The 21266-nt window shown below is 30.5% G+C and overlaps 1 protein-coding gene across 1 annotated transcript; it reads left to right on the top strand.

Annotated features, from left to right (window-relative positions):
• Nucleotides 1-1692: 1692 nt before the first annotated feature.
• On the top strand, nucleotides 1693-20670 carry LOC129972231 (pancreatic lipase-related protein 3-like). Its single transcript, XM_056086276.1, has 7 exons — nucleotides 1693-1899; nucleotides 4617-4918; nucleotides 6095-6238; nucleotides 12118-12241; nucleotides 12332-12448; nucleotides 17070-17228; nucleotides 20359-20670. Exons 1-7 carry the CDS (start codon nucleotides 1821-1823, stop codon nucleotides 20613-20615), a joined length of 1182 nt encoding a protein of 393 aa, XP_055942251.1. The 5' UTR covers nucleotides 1693-1820; the 3' UTR covers nucleotides 20616-20670.
• The last annotated feature ends 596 nt before the right edge of the window (nucleotides 20671-21266 follow it).

Below are 21266 nucleotides of genomic sequence, written 5' to 3'. Positions count from 1 at the left end.
AATAGTACCAAAGTGAAATGAATGGCCTAAAAAAAATTTATATAATTAACAAATCTGAAAAATGGATTTTACTGAAAAGTTAATGAAGATGCAAATCGCATGACAGGTTTAAAGTCGCATAATAGAGTACGAATAAAACACAAAAAATGTGCAAGAAAGATTTTTCAGATGATTTTTCTCTTCATATAACGATCTCTTTAGAAAATGATTCATCTGAAGAGTACACACTTAAGAATTGTGGGTAAATCAGGTCAAAGAAATTGATGATATTAGTATTATGAATTTATATTACAGAAGAAGTAGAAATTGCTGAAAATATTGTAATATAAAACAGAAATAATTCTCAATTATTGCTATCTCTACTTAATTTTATATGAATACATGTTCTGTTGAGATGCATATTATTTTTATTGAAAACATTTAAGACTTGAATTTTTCACTTATAACAAATTATTATTTTTATGGAATTTTTTTTGGAGAGAGAATTTTATTTCAGTTACTGTTCTCTTTATCTGACCGGGGTTCAAAATTACAAGGTACATTTTAAAATAAACCTCGTGTTACTTCCAACGGGAAGTTAATATAATTAAACTGAACTAATCTTCAAATTTGAGTGAAATTTTCGAAATTCTATATGCATTTTCATAGAAGGTGACAATTGGTAAAAATTTCAAATCAATAAAAATAAAATCGGTTTTTAAATAACATTCAATCAGAATTCACGTCCCCCCCCCCCAAAAAAAAACAATCCCTTTTTTTTTTTTTTAACGATCTTATTCTACAAATTCAAATGGTATCATAATGATCAGTATTCAAATATGTATGTAAATAAATAAATAACATTTTATTTCAATGATAAGCCTTCATTTATTTTTCAATAATTCTTCGCTTGTGAACATTATTATTGAATGCTTGTCACGAATGAATTGCCACAAATGAAGCCTTTGTTATCTTATTCAAATTTAATTTTCACTACTTTTTTTTTTGGTAAAAATCGCCTATTATTATAATAATTAAAATGGTAAAGTACCACATTTGGAATATGATTTTTTCTTCTAATTGAAACAAAAATACTTATTGCAATTTTGTTTTTTCGGTTTAGTTAAATTTTTCAAAAATTAAATGAGTTATTGATCTGACATTTTTACTAGTCGTTCCTTTCTGTGTAAAACAAAGTAGAATTTTGAAATTTTCTTCGAATATATCTTTAAAAAAATGTGCTTTTCACTCTATTATATTCATTCGGTAGTTCATTTTGAATGCTGTTTTAATACCAACAACTATTGATTTAAATCTTTCCTCTTAGATGAAAAGTTTTTTATTTAAATGCAAACAAATCGGCATCTCTACGTCCATCTCTTATCCGATGATAAATTTGGTTCAAACTTAAAGGCCTATTTTAGGTAGTCAACTCAATATGAATTTTATTGATTTAAATGATGTATTTTCTCTAAGGTAAAGTGTTTGACTGGACTTACATTTTTCTATTTTTATTTTTAATTCGCTTCGTTTGAAGTAGAAAAATTGAGATGAAGAGAATCTGAACAAAGTATTTATTTATTTCTGTACACGTCTATTAAGCATCCATTGGACACACATCCTGTTCGCTAAATACCTTTACTCTCGAGTTTTTTGCACAGCACAGTCAGATGACCAGCGATGATCTTTCCGGAGATAGTGCGGAAGATCCTCTCAGACTGCAGCTGTCAATCAAACTTTTGAAACCTGCAGTCTAACATTCGTCTGTAGCAGCAGAATTGTTTAATCCTCCTTGTGCTTCACAATCGTGTAGAGCACTCTCTTAAAAATATTTTTGCACAATGGAAAAAGTATTGTTCATTATATTGGTGCTAATATTTTGCACTGCAGGGGATTGTAAAATGGAAAGAGAATTAAAAAGTAAGTTCTACCTAAACACTGATATTCAATTATATGCCTATGTTAAAACGGGCACTCTATTGACTAGGATGACCAGTTTTTTTAAAATTTAGTAATAAAATTTGAAATTTATGGTTATTGAAGTTGTTTATCCGTTTATTATTACTTCGCCCAAAAAATGGATTAGCGGCAAAAATTTTAAAGAAAATACAATTGGATTTATTTCCTTCGTACTTCATAAATTATGAGAATGTATTTGAAAATATAATTTCAAATATATTGTATTTATAATTTATAATTTTACACATTTGCATGAAAATTATTAAGATAAACACCGTTTGTTTTAAAAATTTTTCTTCGTCTGTTTTTTCTCCCTCATTATTGATTTGTTTCCATCTACTAAAAAAAAAAAAAAAACATTTAAACATTTTTTTTAAAAATTATTTTAAGTGTTCGATGCTTTCAGAGTTTCAGTGGGAAAAAAAGCGATTATCTCTCAAATGCATTTTTCTGAATAAAGGAATTTCTAATCTGTAGTTCTGTATGATGATGCTGACTAAATTATACAAACTGAGGAACCAAAACCGTATTTTTATTGATTCTGTTACATCTTTATCAATTTTAAGGATTTTTTTTTTGTTAACTTTTATGTGAAAATGTATGTGTTTTAGCGATAATTTTTGTTTGTTTGTCATCGAACAAAAATTTTGTTTAACTGTTAAATGTTTGTTTTAATAATTTAGAATGTAAATTCGATTCGGTAAAAATTTAGGATTAAATTATTTGTAAATTTATTCAACTTTAAAAAAATGTTATGAAATTTAAAATTGAAACACTGTGGTTGAAATCAGTTGGAATAATAGATTATGCAATTCATTCTTTATAAATGTTTTATAATTTTATTTCAATACAAATTTCTTGTTATTAATGTTTTTTCTCCATTTCATCTTCAACTAATATAGAAAGCACCACTAATCGGGATTTGCTGATTTTATTTTTAATTAACTAAATGTGTTAAAATTTCACATAGTGTTTCTTGATATGGGATATTTCCATATAACCATGGATATTCCTGCTTTTTTATCTCTTATTCTATAGTTTAAAAATAACAATGGACGTAATTGCCAACATGATTACTATTCTGGCCTCACTAAATAAATTTGGAGTAGATGACAATTCTTAATGATATTCCTTCAATCAAGAAAAAGATATCGACCATGCTCTCTTGATCTGTTAGAAATATTTAGCTCATAAAACAAACCTATCTGACGAGCTTTTTTTAAAATCAGAAATAAATATCGTCTATTAAAATTTTTCGCTAAAAGAAAACAGTTTTTAATAGGTGCTATCTGCAAATTCTACTTCGATCATTGAAGAATTTTGACTTATTTTAAATTTGATTTCTTGGAATTATGACATAACCTTTATTTGCTAAAGATCTCAATCAGTCCATTTAAAAAAAAAAAATATTAAATATATGAGCCAAAGCGCCGCCTTTAAATTGCATTTTTCTGATATTGTTAGTATTTTAACTTTTAAAACTTAATCTCTTAAAAATGTTACTATTCACCTAGAAGCTCCATGTTTCTCCCATGGCTAATTATAAGCAGCCAGATTCTATTCAAAGAAATGTTTTACTTATGTACGTCAAGCCCTGACACGAAAATTACTTTTCATCCGGGTTCTTTGGAGTAATTAAAATCTCATAAAGATTGAATATAAAAATTCTACAACTTTGAAGTATGCGTTTCGCTTTTTCTTGCATACATATAAATGAAATAGACGAAAGTGGAGCTGTGGGTATAGTGGCCAGTCATTCAATGAAGAAGGGCGCCTCATTTAATAAAAGTTAATAACCAAAGTAGTTTGAATCATGCATTACATTTTCACATCATGCTAATAAGGATTTCAAAAATTCAGAGCTATAGTTAGAATTAAGACTGAAATCGAATCAAAAACTTTTGAATTAAACCAATTCCACTGCACTTGAAAATACTGACGAGTTCTGGTTAAAAATGGTGCTCTTATTATGAATCCTACACCCGAAGTCAAGACGATTTTCATGAGAAATGATGCAATAAATAAATATTTGTACACGAAAATGTAAAGAATAATGCAATAGATATCTAACAAAAAAAAATAAAATATTTTCTCTTTCGAAACAGAATGATTGAATTCGGCATTCTTTTTTTCTTCGATAACTTTCAAAAGAGAAGTAATGACACATTTTCATTATTGCATTTGTATTCATTTCCAAAATGTATAATGTCGATTCATTATTCTTTCTTTACAAAGTATATATTAAATTTTTACGAATGATATAATTACATGTATCTGTATTGCGTAAAATAAATAAATAAATAAATAAAATCAACAGACTAAGCAACTTTGAGAGAAAACCGTTATCTCCAAAATTCTAAAAATAGTCATTACTTCGTGTTCTTTCGAAATTTACAAGCTCTTTAAATTGTATTTTTTGAATTTATGTAAAAACAAATACCAAAAATAGAAAATTTTTCGAAAATTAAATTATATATTTATTATCAAGTCATACAGAGTTAAGAGGAGACGGATAAAAATTCTTCCAATAAGAAAGATGCCACTCGATGAGAAACGGCCAAGTTTTTGTTTTTAGTCCATTGCTACTTTAGCTGCTTTTAATAGTTACTTTTGATTTTTCGGAAGTGGGTTTAACATCTTTCTATTTAATGCTTTATTATTTATTTTCATTTACGCAGGCAAAAATATTTCGGAAGAAATTTCAGACGATGATGAGACGTGCTCGAAAGGCTCGACATCCTGGCTGGATTTTCCCGCTGCTTTCATGCAGAATTCAATGGATAGCATGTTCTCATCTTGGAGTAAAAAAAGCACCGGTCCCACATTTCTGTATTTCTCGCGTAGAAATGGACAAGAGCCTGACTACGTGACCAATGCGAATTTCACATCGTGGAACTTGAATGAATACGACTTCGATCCGAAGATTAAAACCATCTTTATCATCAGTGGATTCAAAGATAGCAACGCACCCTGGACGAGGGTAATTTAAACATTTCTCAACTTCATTCTTCTAAAATTGCTTCTGTAATCTGCTTAAGACTTATCGAAATGACATCAGTAACGAGTATTTTCATAGTTAAAAAGTATCCTGCTTCCTCCAAGAAAAGATAACCAGATAGAATTTCTGTTTTTGACGTTTTTTCTGTTTAAGTAATAATGAGACAAGATGTTTTCATCGTCATTTCAATATGAATGACAACTGATACCTTTTTCATAATTGGCAAAGGTATCTCTCATGTATTCAATATCAACGGCAATGCCTTTTTCATAATTTTATTTTTATTTCATGCTTTCATTATTTAGTAATTATTAATATCATTCATAATGCATATAATATATTTTTTTTGACATTAAAATTGGAAAAATTGTTTGTAATACTAATAACTTAGATACTGTTGCGTAGATGAACCGTGTGTTAGCGAAAGTCGAAGATCACACTCGCTCATCTCAACTCGAGACTTGATTCAGGGAACTAAACCTTGCATCTGCTTTTATCCACAAGACGAAATGACTCGGATCTTCCAGATTTAGAAGGATACAGAAACTATAAGAACATTCTAGAACAAACGAGAAATAACAGAAAGTAAATCAATCAATTTTTAGGCTACTTGCCTGAAGTCAGATACGAACTGTCGCTTTCAGTTCATAGCATTCTGCCAATGAGCCATTCAGTCCGCGCCAAGTTAGAACAAGTTTCGTTACAATATTAATAAGAAAATTTTCCCCCCTAATATGTGATCTTCTTATTTCTTCGGAATTGATTTTTACTTATATCCAAAATTATATTCTATATTTATTATTATTATTTATCTCATTACTATTAATCTTTTTTCATATTGCTATTTAATTTTAATATGATAATGTTTATAATTTGATTATTATCTGCAAGTTGTTTGATGCGTAGTGCAGAAATAATTCAATAAGTTCTGTTGGACTTAAAACTGACATTTTGTTTTCTTTTACAAATAGTTATGCTCTGAGCAGTTGAATAGGGTAAAAAAAAATAAGAAAGGATTTGTTTGCAATTTTAATTCATTCCAACGCAGATTTTTTCCTTCACAAATCGTATTTCTTCAGTCACTTCAGTTCATAACACTACTACTACTAATAAATAACTTTAATGCTTTTTAGTCACGTTTCATTATTGGTTTTTCAGAAACTAAAAGACGCCCTCATTCTTCGAGAAGACTGCAACGTGTTCATTGTAGAATACGTACAACCATCAGAAACATACAGCGATGCTTTCAAGAACAGCCCAGAAATTGGAAAACAAGTGGCTATTTTTATTCAAAACCTTAGGGTAATTTTTTATCAATTGTATTAGATAAATAATATATCCAAAATTTAAACATCCATTGCTGATTGTGATTTACATAATTATCCGAGTATTAACCAGAAAGTAAATTTTCCGTAGGTTAATCGAAAGAAAATATTTATATGAAAATATAAATTGGCTTAAATTTAGCAGTCGATGAGCTATTTTTCACTGTATTCATCTCTGGACCAGAGATGTATTTATCGTACAGTAGTATACATTGTACCACCGAATTCTGATGTTTGGAATATCAACTAATAGGTTTTGGCATCGTTGATACGACAGGTACTTCGTCACTCGTTTCCTTCAAGTAAACATACATAAGGGAACCACAACATTATAACAACCATCAAATAAAATTATCATTTATTTATCGGTAAACAATATTTTTTAACTATAATTGTATATGCATTATAAGTATGATAATAGGTTATAGATTCTTTAAATACAAATGAATGAAGTTCAATTTTCTTTTTACGCAATTTCTGTAATGTTTCTCTAATATTAAAAGAAATGGCACCCTGTTTCAGTTTCGTTATGGTTGGCTATTTGGTGGTGACTATGTAATGACATAGTGAAAAGAGGCACGTACAGTTTTCTTTTAAAAAATAAATTTTTTTCGCCTAGCGTTGTTAGATGTTTTAGCAATGGCATTGGTAGTACACATTCTCAAGATATCAGAATTAAAAAGTATTTCTTAACGGTTTCGGATAAAAAAAATAGAGAGATAACTGAAGTAAATCGGGGACACCATTGTAGTGTTTCTCTAAATCCACTCGATTGTCATTTATAGAGGGCAATCAAACATTTCTCTCTCAACGCAAAGACTCATCATTCTGAAATTTAAGAAAATTACCTGCGACCACCTGTTTACTCACGACTCCCGAGTCATTCATTAGACGCACGTAATGATAGTCCGTAATCTATGTAACAGACCTCTCTTCGTAATGGGTTGAAGATGAATTAGCAGATGATGTCGCTCCACAAATGCGGTCATTTGAGTTATTCGGAAGTGTTGTTTGTGATAACTCGGATCTCCCCGAAATGTTCAGCTTTCTTTTGCAAAGCATCTTCTTACTTTTAGGTTTAGGTTAGGGTTAGGAATAAAGCGGACTTATACCATCGGTGAAACCATTGTAACTTTATTTCTTCTCTTAATTCCCATTTTAAGACACTATTTGATTTGGGGACATGCAAATCAGTACCAAAGGGAAAGAAAAGTGAAGTATCAAAGCAATAAAATATTCAATACGTTTGACAAACGTAGATAATATTTATAAAGAACATATTCTTTGGTGAGCAAATTATAACAATAAATATCGCAGTCAACCGAATCAAAGGCTCTTTGGTCCAGCTTTTTAGAACCTGTGTCATAAAACGAAAGTCGTGAGTACAAAGACAGTCAGTACAGTCCCAGACTTCATACTATATTTGACGTCTTCTGAACTTTTTGTAAATGATGAAAGTTCATATAATTGTCTTCCATATGAACTGTTCATTATCACGTTGTTTTGGGGTTCTCGTTTTTAGTTTTCATCATCATAAGTGAATGCGAAATTATTTTAATTCTGTTTTTATTTGCTAAGAAGTGGAACTGATACTATTATTTAAAAAAAAAATCGAATAAAATGTAGAATAAAGTGAGATTATATATAAAATGCACCCTATTTTTAAAAAGCATGGAAAGATCGAGGAGAAGATACTCTCGCTTGCTCAAGTATTTATTCGCGGTGTACAAACGGTCCATTTTCGCTTTTTTATTTATTCATTTTTCAGATATTTGCCTCTAGATGTGAAGTTGTCCTCCAGACTGTTTACATAGGGATCTGCCGTGAATAATGAACAGTTATTTTAAAAATAGGCTCTAAAAGAAATGTAAAAAATCTTTTAATAAACGTTTTAAACTCTCGTTATGAGTTGGAAAACAGAGCAGCTGTCTCTCACCAAACGCAGTTGTTTGTCTTCTGGCTGTGAAATATGATATGATGAGAGCCTTGAGGTGCCTTGAATTCTATGCCAATTTGCATTTCATTTATGATAATCGTTAACTGTGTTAGATAATCCTCTTTCTGAGGAGATACTTTTGCACGTTGTGATCAGCGCCGCACCAGCGCCCCGAACGAAAGGACAAATGACCGCTTCTTAAAGATATGCTTTTTAAAAATGCATTGTTTCATTTAGCTTAAATAAAAGTCAACTCCCTTTAAATTATAATAAACACATGTATTTAGACATAAACGTGTCATATGAAATGGATAGACAGGTAATGCAAAATAGTAGAAATTAAAAGATATTTGTACCTAGTTACAAACTTTTCAAAACAATTTTTTTTTCATTTTGGACTATTAAAAAGAAATGTATTGTTGAACCATCAAACGAAGTAACATCAAATACGTTAACCCTGTATTTACCGACAGTACTTTAAAGTATCGTTTAAATCCGAATGATATCTTCACAATGTGACTGTTTTTTTTTAACAGAATTTGATAGAACACGAAGAACGCACTTCTGATAGAAAGCGGCAGATGCATACTAAAAATAAAATTAAAATTTTTTATTATTAATTAAATGATTTTAATTAATTAAAAAGTTTTTTTCTTCTGCCTGAGTTTATTCTGTACCAAATTTTTCTAATGGTTCAAAAATAAATTTGAAAAGTTGGCGGTAAAATAATTCGGTAAATAGAAGGTTAAAATAATTTTTTTTCTTACTTATAGTTCTGCAAGCTTTATTTTCAACAATATCATGATCAATCGCTAAAATGGCCAAAGCAATGAGACGATTTTGCGTAGTAGATGAACATAAGGAACTCGTAATTGATTTTCATATAGAAAAACTCCTTTCTGCAATATATATATATATATATATATATATATATATATATATATATATATATATATATAATATGATGATCAATCGATCTTTTTCCAAATATTTGCTCCAATGCCTGAACAAAGATCATATGGCCAACTGTGGCTTAAAAACTATACTCCCAGGGACCACAATTTGAATGCGAAATAAAAATGTTTTCGAACTATAACTTGAAATTTACGATAGCAGATTTCAGTTTTTATTTAGATTCATTTTGTATAAGCAGCTGAATGGAAAAAGTGAAGGATGATTTGAGGTGAAACTGTCAAAGAATCCCCCAAATAACCTCTCCGTTGGAGAGAAACGTGGAAAAATAAATCCACAGACACGCGTGATGCAGAGAAAAGAAATGAAAGTGAACATCGCCATTCGCACGAACCCTTATAATACGAGATTTCACGCTTTGATACAGGAGGTGTGTTATTCCGTTTTGTGTACTTTTCCTAAGATAAAAAAAAAACAATTTTGTCACTGATGATAAAATCACTTTTATTTTTCAATGTTTTGACAAATTTATTTATATTGATAAATAACAGAAATATTACGTATAAATGGGAACTACTTGACTATTATTTGTTAAAAAAACTTTAGGTATATCCTTCAATTTCAGAACAAAATGTATGTGAGAAAAGTAATAATTTTCTCCCATTATTAAATGAAATTCACTTTTTTGAGAATAAAAATAGTATTAACTAATCATTATCAAGTTTCATTTTATGATAAAAGATTATTCTATTGGCAATAAAAGTATTCCATTTTTCCTTTTCTCTTTTATTTGTTTAATTAACATTTGAGAATCTAAGAAATATCATTAATAGAACAAAAATGTAAAAGATTTATCTTTTTCAAAACAAATTAAAACTATAATTTAAATAACTACAAAATTATATTTCGTTGACAGATAAAAAAAAAAAATGTGGCCCGCATAGAATATTTTCTCGCACCCTATAAACCTAAAGAAAGTCAAGTCTGATAATATGTGCCTTTCATAGAAACAAATAATTATTTTCAGGAAATAAAAATGTAAATACGTAATGAATAAATTCTAATTTGATGCACTATTTTTCTCGAGATAAAATGAGCCTAAATTAATAAATTGAATCTATCTGTCAAGAAAGAGATCCACACAATGCCGATTGCTGGATAACTGGAATATTTATTGAAACATGGTTAACATCTCGTAACCAGGACATAACAGAAGGAAAAGAAAAACATATTTATCAAAGATGTACATCAACTTGTACACTAACAACAACGACAACCTTAACCAACTCTAACATAACCATATAATATATGCGGCGATAAAAGAAACTGCATCCTCTTCAATGACATGCTAATCAGAGTCAGGCGCCTAGGATTAGCATGTCGTACTAGATATTAGTTCTTGGGCAACTGCATGGAATTAGATAAAGATTCGAAAAATTTGCATCCAGTAGATGCTGCCGATAAAATGGAAGGAATGTTATGATTTATTCCCAACACATTTATTGATTGAATAAGTAGCATTTTTGGATTAATAAAATACATATTCTTTCAAAAACGTTGTGATTGCTTCGATTCTACAATCATTTTATGACAAAGCATCAGACAGAAGCATCTTAATTATAGATGTACTTAGCATCAAAAATTGAATTTAACATCTAAAATTTCTAAATATTATATATAATATGAGTTACAATTCTAACCGATGTTTTAGCAAGAATGATGCTACTGCGTAACGAAATCGTCCCTTTATATTTAGAGATAATAAACAAGGTCATCAAAGGCGCCTAGGATTTAAATAAAAGCGTAAATGCAAATATTCTTAAGATAACAAATGCGGATGTTTAATTATTATTATTATTATTTTGCTAATAACGATACCGGCTGACCAGTAGCTCGCAAATCAATGAAATATAAGGCTTAGTCTTTGGCTTAATCCAAGAATGAATTTTGTATGAATATTTTATACCGAAAACTAGCATATCTGCTGTAGATGGGCGAATCATTTTTCTCCTTCATGATACTTTGTTTTAAAAAAGTTTCAAACTTTTTTGATTTTCAGTCTTTCTGTTGAATCCATGTTTTCCCGAAGAATCGTACGTAAAGTTCCAACAAGTGCATTTCACAAAAAGATCAAAAATCTTTTAATAGATTAGATACAAATAAACAACGTGCATTTAAGGATGCGTGAAAATCTACTGCCTAAATTTTAGTAAATCTAAAATGCAGTGGAATGATTCATGCAGCCTGGTTCATCCATTCACGTTTCTTGATGTTCATGTTTACTTAAATCATGACATTAAACTAAACACAGCTTTCCCCTTTTCTTTTTACACATTGATTTTTCGCAAGATACTTTGTCTTTGGAAATGCAATAGCAAAATAACTCAATTTTACTGAGATAAGTCGTGGCATATGGAATTAAATTTCTCTGAGTGTTTGTTTTTGGAAATGGATGTTTTGATGCCCTGATCCCGACTTCTTTAGGTAAATTTTTTTTATGAAGAGCTTTGAGAATCTGTGAACTGAATAAACAACAGCAAATAAAGAACCAGACAGTGCTGCCTTCTTTATCTTGTGCACAGCCGACCACCCCGTCACCACAAATTCTCCGAACTGGCATCCTCTTCGAGGTCCTAAGCCGCAGGTGGCCTATCTCTGACCTTCCTGACCATCTTCACTTACATTTGTCATCTTGTTTTACTAGCAGCAGGTCAGCACTTTGAGAAAACCTTCGCAAAATTCTAGACGATGCTATCATTGGCATTTATATCAATTTATGTACAAAAAAGAGTTATACAAAATCAAATCACTAACTTGTTCTTGGTGTACTAGACTATGAAACTGAATTAAAAGTGTAAATAAAATAGATGAAAATGATATCTTACGACACCCTTTTGTAAAAGTTGGCACACCTCGGATCACCTGTGCGTATATTTTAGGAACCACTGCTTTATTTTTAACGAATTCCGATTTATACGGTTTCTCTTATATGGATTTTTCATCGACAGAAGTCAAAACATCTTGATCTTCAACATGTTCACATCATTGGGCATAGCTTAGGAGCTCAAATTGCTGGATTCGCAGGACAGGAAATCAAAAAGGCGGAGAAGCGGTCTCTTGGTAGAGTGACAGGTAAACCAGAAATTATTATTATCTACAAATATCAATGGTTCTTCGACAAACAGCTTATAAGACAGTTTGTCTATTATTGTCTTTGTCTAGGTCTTGATCCAGCCGGTCCAGGTTTTTACGACGCAACATCTGATCAGCGATTAGATGCGACAGACGCCTCCTTTGTGGACATAATCCACACAAATAGGGGATGCAATCGCTTAGAAGGTAAAAAGAAAATTCTCTGTAAATTAACACTAATATACCTAAGTAAATAATTACCATCTAAATTATTCGAAACATTGATTCTCAACTTATAGCACCTTCAAGGATGTTTTATTTTAAATCATAAAGACTAAAACAGATTAAGATAATTAATACAATAAAGATAGAAACAAAAAAAAGGTACTTTTCGGAAGGCGCGTAAAAAAAAAAAAAAAAAAAATCCAAACTATTGACGATTTTTTTACGATCTTTTTATTGGCGATCTGGCGAAAATAATTTAACTGTTGCCAACGGCCCTCGTAAAGAATCAGTAAAATTAATTATTGGCATTAAAATAATGATACACATGACAGAAAAGCTACGATTAACCTAAGCATGCTGATTAACTGAATGACAGGAACGCCGCAGGTAACATGGTTGCTCAGAACCAACCAAAATGGACTCTACTACGATTGTCCTGTAATTTTTAAATCAATCTAATTTAATCATCATGGATGATAGAGCCGTTACCCAGCCACAACACCATTACTGTTCAGAGGGAACCGAGAATCTGCTTCTTCACACGGCAACTTCTCGTCGTTGTACTCGAAGCGTCCTTCCGGAGGAGTGGTGTAGAGTAAATTTTTTTTCTCTTTGGATGATTTGAAACAAGATATTTATTTCCTTTTTTCATTAAGATGTGTGCCTGAAATTCTGAAAAAAAAAAAAAAAAAAAAAAGCAGCAGATGAGAGACATTTGAACTTTGTTGTCACAGCTCAAAAGAATTAAATTTGTACTCATCAAGAAGCTAAACACAAAAAATGTGTTCTAGTGCTATCAGCTTCAGAAGCACTTTTCCTTTGTTCTATTACCTGTTGACGGTCTGATGAAGTGCCACTCATTATAAGAGCTATCTCCTGTATAGCTTGATAGGCATATTTTAACACATTGCGTACGGATCACGGGATTTCTCATTTTTCGCAGGTCGAACGTTGTGACCGGGTCACGTGATACCTCGTTTCCATGTTTTTTTTTTTCGGTTAAATCGATGTATAGCCAACCAAAGGCAAATATTTGACACATTAAGGACCGCAAAGGAATCTGTAAGACTTATGCCTGGGAAAGCACGTTTTGAAGCAATCTTGTACGTTTTAAAATCTTCATAACTTAGTTATTTATGAAGCAATAACAGATGGGACACGCAGCATGAGGAAGCTCCTGAGCTGTCCGTAACAGTTGTGACGGAAAAAATGAGAAAACTCGTGTGCGGTCCTTAATATCTTAAAACAAGATACTGCTGCAAATCGGGCTGAAAGCCATAGGACAAGGGAATGTGCTTTACCAAATTTCACACTGTAAAGCATTATTCAAGTCTGTGAAATAAATAAAATATAAAAAATAAAATATAAAATATAAAGTTAAAATATAAAAAAAACTCTTGTATAATAAATACATGTATAAAATATATAGTAATATTTAAGGATACTTTATATAAATATAATACCAAATGCAAATTAAAAATGTGCATATATGCATCCTGTTGCTTGCCCAATATGCTTCTTGAGTGTTCAAAAATGTGCGAGCCCTGGAAGCGGCATACGCAATGTGTTAACATTCTTAAAAATCTTTAGTGAAACGGCAGATTAAATTATAATTACTTTCAAGCGAAATACTGATAATAAGGGAGAGTTGTTTATTGCTTGCTTTTAATGTCTCTTGTAAAAATATTTGTTTTTATTGGGGTTTCAGTATCCTTTCGTTTTTCGATAAGTTTGTGGATCTCGTTTTGAAAAAATTTAATTTTTGGGAAGATCGAAAAACAATTAGTTAATTCTTCCAAATTATATAATATCCTGTGTATTTAATTTTATTCATTGTTTGGACTTTTTGCCAGTTTCATTTTGGAAATTTCTTAGGAGGATAAGTCGTTAATCTTCTTAATTGGGGGTTTTAAAAGTCATCTCAGTATGCGTTGTGTAATCATCCTAAGATGCCAATACGGCTCATTTTATCGCAGTTGATGTATTTAGGGTCTGCTTTTAAATGTATGGGTACTTTCTGGTAATATGAAATTATTTACAATTTTCATATCTGGGATTCAAGTTTTATTTGTTAATAGTATGATAAAAGGCTGAAGATTTGAAATAGCATCTGAGAACATTTCTCACAATAAATTTTTTCATGAAGGGCTCAAGCAACAAAAGCATTTCACATTTATCATATTTTGACCATTTCCTCTAAATGTCATTCACACTTATTACCCATAGAATCTCCTGCATCCTTGCCTGCGGGGCTTCATTGATAAAAGCACACCTCTTTATCCTCCTTACCTTCAGGACCATCACGTCAGACGCATTCTTTTAGTATGGAAAATAAAATCACAACTTTAAAAATAAGTAATTTAGATTAGCAATGCAAAATGTTATTTATTCATATTAACAAAAATGATTGAAAAAGACGGGGAACTCAATAAAAGTCATTAAAAAGGGCGCATTTAAAGTTGGTATAAAACGCGAAGTAATAAGAGGTTGAAAATCGACTAGTTAAAGGTAAGTTTGAAACTAATCTTCTATTTCTTTAAAGAAATTAAAAACGTCAGATAAAAAGTTAATATATTAACTATGTGTAATAAATACCGACAGACTTTAATTTGAAAATGGGATTTTGTCTAGGCTGGACAAAATTATTCTGTTTTACATAATTCGATTTGTTAAAATCATGCCTCTTTTGCGTGCTTTTGTTTAATCTCTTTCATGATTACAGAAAATTTTGTAATCGACTTTTTTTTTTCCTCTCCTGGGGAACCGTCGCGTAAGCGGATCTGGTGCACGTTAAATCCTTCGGGGCCAAACGTTCTCCCGCTGGTTTGGTGCGGAAGTTTGGAGAGAGAAGTGCCAGCTCAGGCGTCGCCCTTCGTCATCTGACAGCGGTTCAAAATGACGAGGTTCGTCCCCAAATAGCCCTAGTGTTGTTTTAAAACGGGACGTTAGTGTAACGAAACTAAACTATTTTTCCACTCCTAATATCTTGTTGTTGTAAATATTTTATACTAGCCGCCTTTGGCGACCAGCCGGTTCACCAATCTTAATGTTCGTTAAAAGTTTAATAATTAAATATTTTATGCAATTTCTACTTTAATAGCTTCTTTATCAAAATATTTTAAAACTTCAAATTTTGATTATCATATAATTCATTCATAATATTATAAAGGCCTTCAGTCATAACGTAATATGTATCTCTCTCATTTTCTGTTAGCACCCGTAGAATTTATGCTTTAAATTAAAGTGGAAAGAATTTATCTTCAATTAATATAATAATATTTTTTACTGAAACAAAGCATTTTTTTATAATCTGATTACTGAAAATAGAGTCACTCAGCGTTTAAACTTTATGGGCACTAAAGAATATCTTTTTAAATTTATGTAATATCTCAAGAGTTGGTCAACAAAATTTTCTTAGATTCATTATGAGCAGATCGATTAATTAACAATGTTTAAATTTAAATGCATCAAACACTAAGAAAATAAAACGAATCGTTTAAAATAAACGGTTGAAAACAGGTTTTAAAAAAACTACTTAAAAAACGATGTACTTAAAACTATAAGCATATACAAAAAATATATAACTAACATAAATACAATTTACTTACAAAAGCATGCAACTAACCCAAAAATAATTTAAATCATCCATTGATAACGTTGTCATGGCAACAATCAGAACAGAATGCGCATGCGTGAATTTTCTTCGCCGGTTACGTAACGCAAATACGTGATTTTTTCTACGCCAGTTGGAGTAACGCTATGCGGATTAGAAATTTTTAATTTCCTTTATTCTGTTTTATTTTAATTCAAAAGTACTTCAGAATGAATCTGAAAGATTGATTCATTAACAATGTTTAATTTTAAATGCATCAAACATTAAGAAAATAAAAAGAATTGATTGAAATAATCCGCCGAAAAATTTTAACCCTAGCCTCATTACTGTTGGGAGAAAAAAAAACTGAAGCCTTTCTCGTTTGGCGCTGGGGATAATGGAAGATTTTTTTGGCAGAAAAGTGTGCGGTGGGGAAAATGGAAGATTTTTTTGGCGGGAAAGTTAGTTTTTAATTAATAATTAAAATTCTAATTAAAAATTCGAAAAAAGAAACCCCAGGTGCACATTCCCAACCTCCAAGGTATACATGTACCAAATTTGGTAGCTGTATGTCAAACGGTCTGGCCTGTAGAGCGCCAACACACACACACACACACATTGAGCTTTATTATAAGTATAGATTACTCATACACTTTCTAATATGCTGTTTTTCCGAATATGCTGAATTCTTGCATTTTATTTTCAGAATATTAGAATTTTTTATATTCAGAAAACATGCAATATTTTTTTATAATCAGAGCAAAACTTTATGCTCATCCTGCATTGACTATAATGATCAAGTTTTGAACAAAACCTTACGTTCCTAGATCGAGGCAGGGCGCAGTTCACGTCGATTTTAAAAATGTTACCTCATGTTTTCCAGTTTTACAGATGCTTGAAAGCACCTTTCGGTGGGAAGCAGACTCACGGAAACGACTATTTTATGAGTAATTTCTTGACTCCCCAATGCCTGTTTACTAATGTCTAAAAACTAATTTTTACAAAAATTAGGTTTCGGCTTCTCCGATACCAGCGGTCACTTTGATTTCTACCCCAACGGAGGACAGCTGCAGCCGGGCTGTTTGACGAGTTCTCAATTTCTCGGCAAGATGAACTTTTCCGTGACGAAAAGCGCATTCAAATATCTTTTCGGAAAGTTGGAGCAGATGGGTGAGTAGTGTTATTCTTTCATAGTTAAGAAGATTGTTTTATTTAAAATGGAAACCTTTTATTATGTATTTAGGTTTCTGTTGCCTCTCCTTTGAGTTCAGCATGAATATTAGAAACATGGAAATAAACATTGCCTTTAATAGAAGTAAATTCTTAATAATCATCTGTTAACATAAATTTTGGAATATATTTTATTTGAATTTTGACTAAACATGAATTTTGGAATGTTATTTTATTCGGGTTTCGATAGAAATAAATTCTCAACAATGCACTAACATGAATTTTGAAATATACTTAATATGGGTTAGACCAAAGTACACCCCTTATCCCGATTGTGCAGTTAAAAAAAATACAATATAAAGCAAATTATACGATCAAACATTATATCAAAATTTGTAATATCCAGTTATTGTCCAATAAAAGTATATCATGAAAATCACGCGAATAATCCTTCCTCGAATTCTGTTTTGTTTTTCTGAAAGTGGCAACTTTCTGTTAACTCTGTTTTTCTAACTGCCACAACTCTTTTATTGTACATTATATTGTATTATACTATACATTGTGCATTACTATATATTGTATATTAATATATCGAATGAAATGAATCATAATTAAAAGTAGGTCTCCGTTTTTTTCCCGAGCATCAACATGTCAAGCTATCTGATGCACAATAAATTCAAGGTCGTTACAGTTTTTCATTTGTTGATCATACATATTAAAAATGATATGAAATATACAATAAAAATGAAATGAATTGAAATTTACATAGGTAAGTAAAAAGAAATAGTATGAAATTTAAATACTAACATATTTAATCGCAAACTATTCCTAATCATTCTGAAATTAACTGTAATAGCCCAAAAGAAAATCAAAATAAATGAAGATTTAAGCATGAGTTTTTCTTTCATTTTTGTGCGCTCAAAATACTTTCGGAGATATTTCAGCTCATGGGCGACTTGCAGTCGATTCATTCATGCAACCGCAATAAGTAACCCATCGCAAAAGTGCTTGCATTAGTTGAATGGAACAGTTTCGTTTTGATACCAAAATTCTAAAATAATACTTCTGATCATAAAATTAAACACAACTGAAATTTTTCAAGAAAAAGTTTCAAATTTCCGCTTATTTTAAAGAAAGAGCAAATGCAACAATTTAGATGGTGTTATTTATTCTTTTATTTTGTTTTAAAAATATTTAGAAAAATTCAGCATTTTTCTTCCGTAAGTATGATATTAAAATAATTAAAATCATGAGAATGCCATGAAAATATTAGAATAATAAAGTAGAAATTATATGTTCTCCATGAAACAGCTAAAAATCAGTCGGAACTACTTATATTAAAAACCTGCGTTTTTGAAAATATGAAACTTAACTTTATTTTAAACGAATAGCGACAACTAGCGATTGAGGTTCGTTAACAACTTTTTATTCCTTCTCTTTATTTTTGAAATAATTCTTTTTAGGACAAATATCAAGAAGTTACAATATGCATTGTTACGAAAAGTTTTTATTTTTGGTATTCTCATCATTTTATAATTTTATTTAACTGCTCTTCTGCAATGAATTATTTTAAAGTAAGTTTACATTTTTTCTCATCATTTAAAATGCTATTTGATGTTTAATAATTACACATGAAAAATAATGAAATTTCTAAATTATAGTTTTTTACGTTATCATTATTTAGCTTTTTTTTCTGTAAAAAAAAAAAGAAAAAGAAAGTTGTTTTAGTTCAGTCAATTCGAGGATTGTTTTTTTTTTTTTTTTTTTTTGATAACTTGTATAAGAAGGGAGCAAATTTATTGCGGTGAATACAAAGCTATGATACCAAATTCTGAATCTGTTGACATCTTGCAATTTCTATTTGTAAAGAAAAGTCACTGAAAAAAAAATTTCCTCCGTATTTTCTTCATCAATACAATTATAGCTCGTATATTAGAACTTAAAATTATTAAACTTAGAATATCATTTTTAAGAATCATTCGCTTTTCTTAAAATTAGCAGAATAAGATTAATCTAAATTAATTTAATGTTTTGCAGAGTTTAAAATATATTTAGTCGGCAACTTAAATTATTTATTAGATTATTTTTTAGTTAATAAGTATGTGTATTATTGTGTCTGTCATCAGAGATAAATTTAAAAGAAAAGGGCCTAATGCAGATTTTGAAAATTCCTCTCTTATTTTCTTAGTTAGTGCTTTAAATAACTAAAGATTTTTTTACTGGAAACTTAAAAAAACCATTTCAGTGCGATAAGGTCTTTCATTTTATAAGAACCAAAAACCAAACAACAAAGTATTTTTATTTTTCATAAACACTTGAGAAATATGTGAATAAACTGCATGATGCTAATAGAAAACACTAAATGATGCAGATATGTAGCTAGGTAGCACACTCAGTTGTGTTTATTATAACATTTAAATTTATTTCAATACCTGAGAATAAAATAAAATATTTTCTAAGTTATCAGAAAGCGATTTTACGGACCTTTGTAGATTCCTACAATTAACCCTTTGGGTCCCACCGGAACATATATGTTCCGCTGATATTTTTAAATCATCCAAAGGGATAAGTAAGTGGGAAATTGATTGAAATGCATGTCCCAATGATTTTCTGTGATTGCATTCAATAAAGTTACACTCTGCAAAAACTGGTTTGTAATGTATCATACATAGAAATGTCATGAATAATGTTGGATATGCAGTTGGTAAGAAATAAAATTGTTTTAAAATATTATAAAAACTAGAGACTCCACTTTTCACTGTATTTCATATGGTCACCTCAACTCCAATGGGACACATTTGTCCCATTTAAAAAGATCACTGGGACACATATGACTCACCTCAAAAATTGCTCTAATAGTTAATTTATACTTTATTTGACCCATTAGAGCTCTAAATTATCTTAATTTTGGAAAAGAAAAAACTGATATTGAAAGGGTTAAAGGAATGCACCTGGTGTTTGAATGATTTGAACATGAAATGCGTCACCAATTGACCAATGAGGATTGAATACTGAAGTTCTGACTCTCCAAAGTGTTTCTTGAAGAAAGACAAATTATTATCAATTTTTAAATGCAAACAAATCATGATGTAACTCCAGATTAATAATAAACTGAATTTCTTTTTTCCAGAAAAGCGAGTTGTGGATCGTATGTTGTGTAGTCACATTAGGTCTTACGAGTTGTTCACAGCCAGTATCTTGAACGGTGGGTGCAAGTTCCACTCTGTCCAGTGCTCCGGATGGAAGCGCTATGCGTCTGGTCAGTGCCATGGCAATGATAAGGTCGCCATGGGATATTACGCTGATGAATATAAAGATGATGTGGAAAATGTAATCCCCAAGAAATTTTATCTCGAAACGACAGCTAATCTACCCTATTGCAATTAGTATATGCAGAAATGCAACAAATTTCGAAATTTTTAATAAAATGAAATTTGCCTGATTCGAATCTTTTTAACACTTTGACTACCGCTTTGAATTTCTTACAATGCAATTTATATCGGCAAGCCGGTTACCGGTGATCCCCACGATAGTCAAGGTGTTAATTCTGTAGTTTTATTTTTCCTCTAATTTCCTCGCATATTTCTGTCAACAGCATACGATATTACCTTTGGTATGGATTTATTCTGATTAATTTCAAGTCTAAGCGGCAAAATGCAAAAAATTGTGTTTGTGTTCCTGAACAGCTTTTTTGTGAAATAAGTACTTCCATGCTTTCTAGGTTATCGTAAGTGAGTAGTTTTTATGCCCTTTTTCATGGATTCATTGGTATAACTTACAGCTAGAGATATCAGAGTAGTCAAATTTGAAAGATCCTGTTCCAAATCTTTTTTTGTAGCAGCAATTGCTGTTCGATCCTGTTCATTTTGTGCCTGACTTGTGCCTAAATATTGCCAGGCCTCAACATGATCAGGATTTTTTTTTTTTTTGTACAGCAGCTTCAAAAATCAACACAGTATTATATAAATCATCATTTTTTTAAAATCATTTTTAGACGTTCTTCAAAAGGATTACTGTGATCAATAAGAGGATTTTCTT

This window comes from Argiope bruennichi, chromosome 6 (genome assembly GCF_947563725.1).
Source record: "Argiope bruennichi chromosome 6, qqArgBrue1.1, whole genome shotgun sequence".
NCBI classification, from domain to species: Eukaryota; Metazoa; Arthropoda; class Arachnida; order Araneae; family Araneidae; genus Argiope; species Argiope bruennichi.
This window is presented reverse-complemented; position numbering and strand designations above follow the sequence as displayed.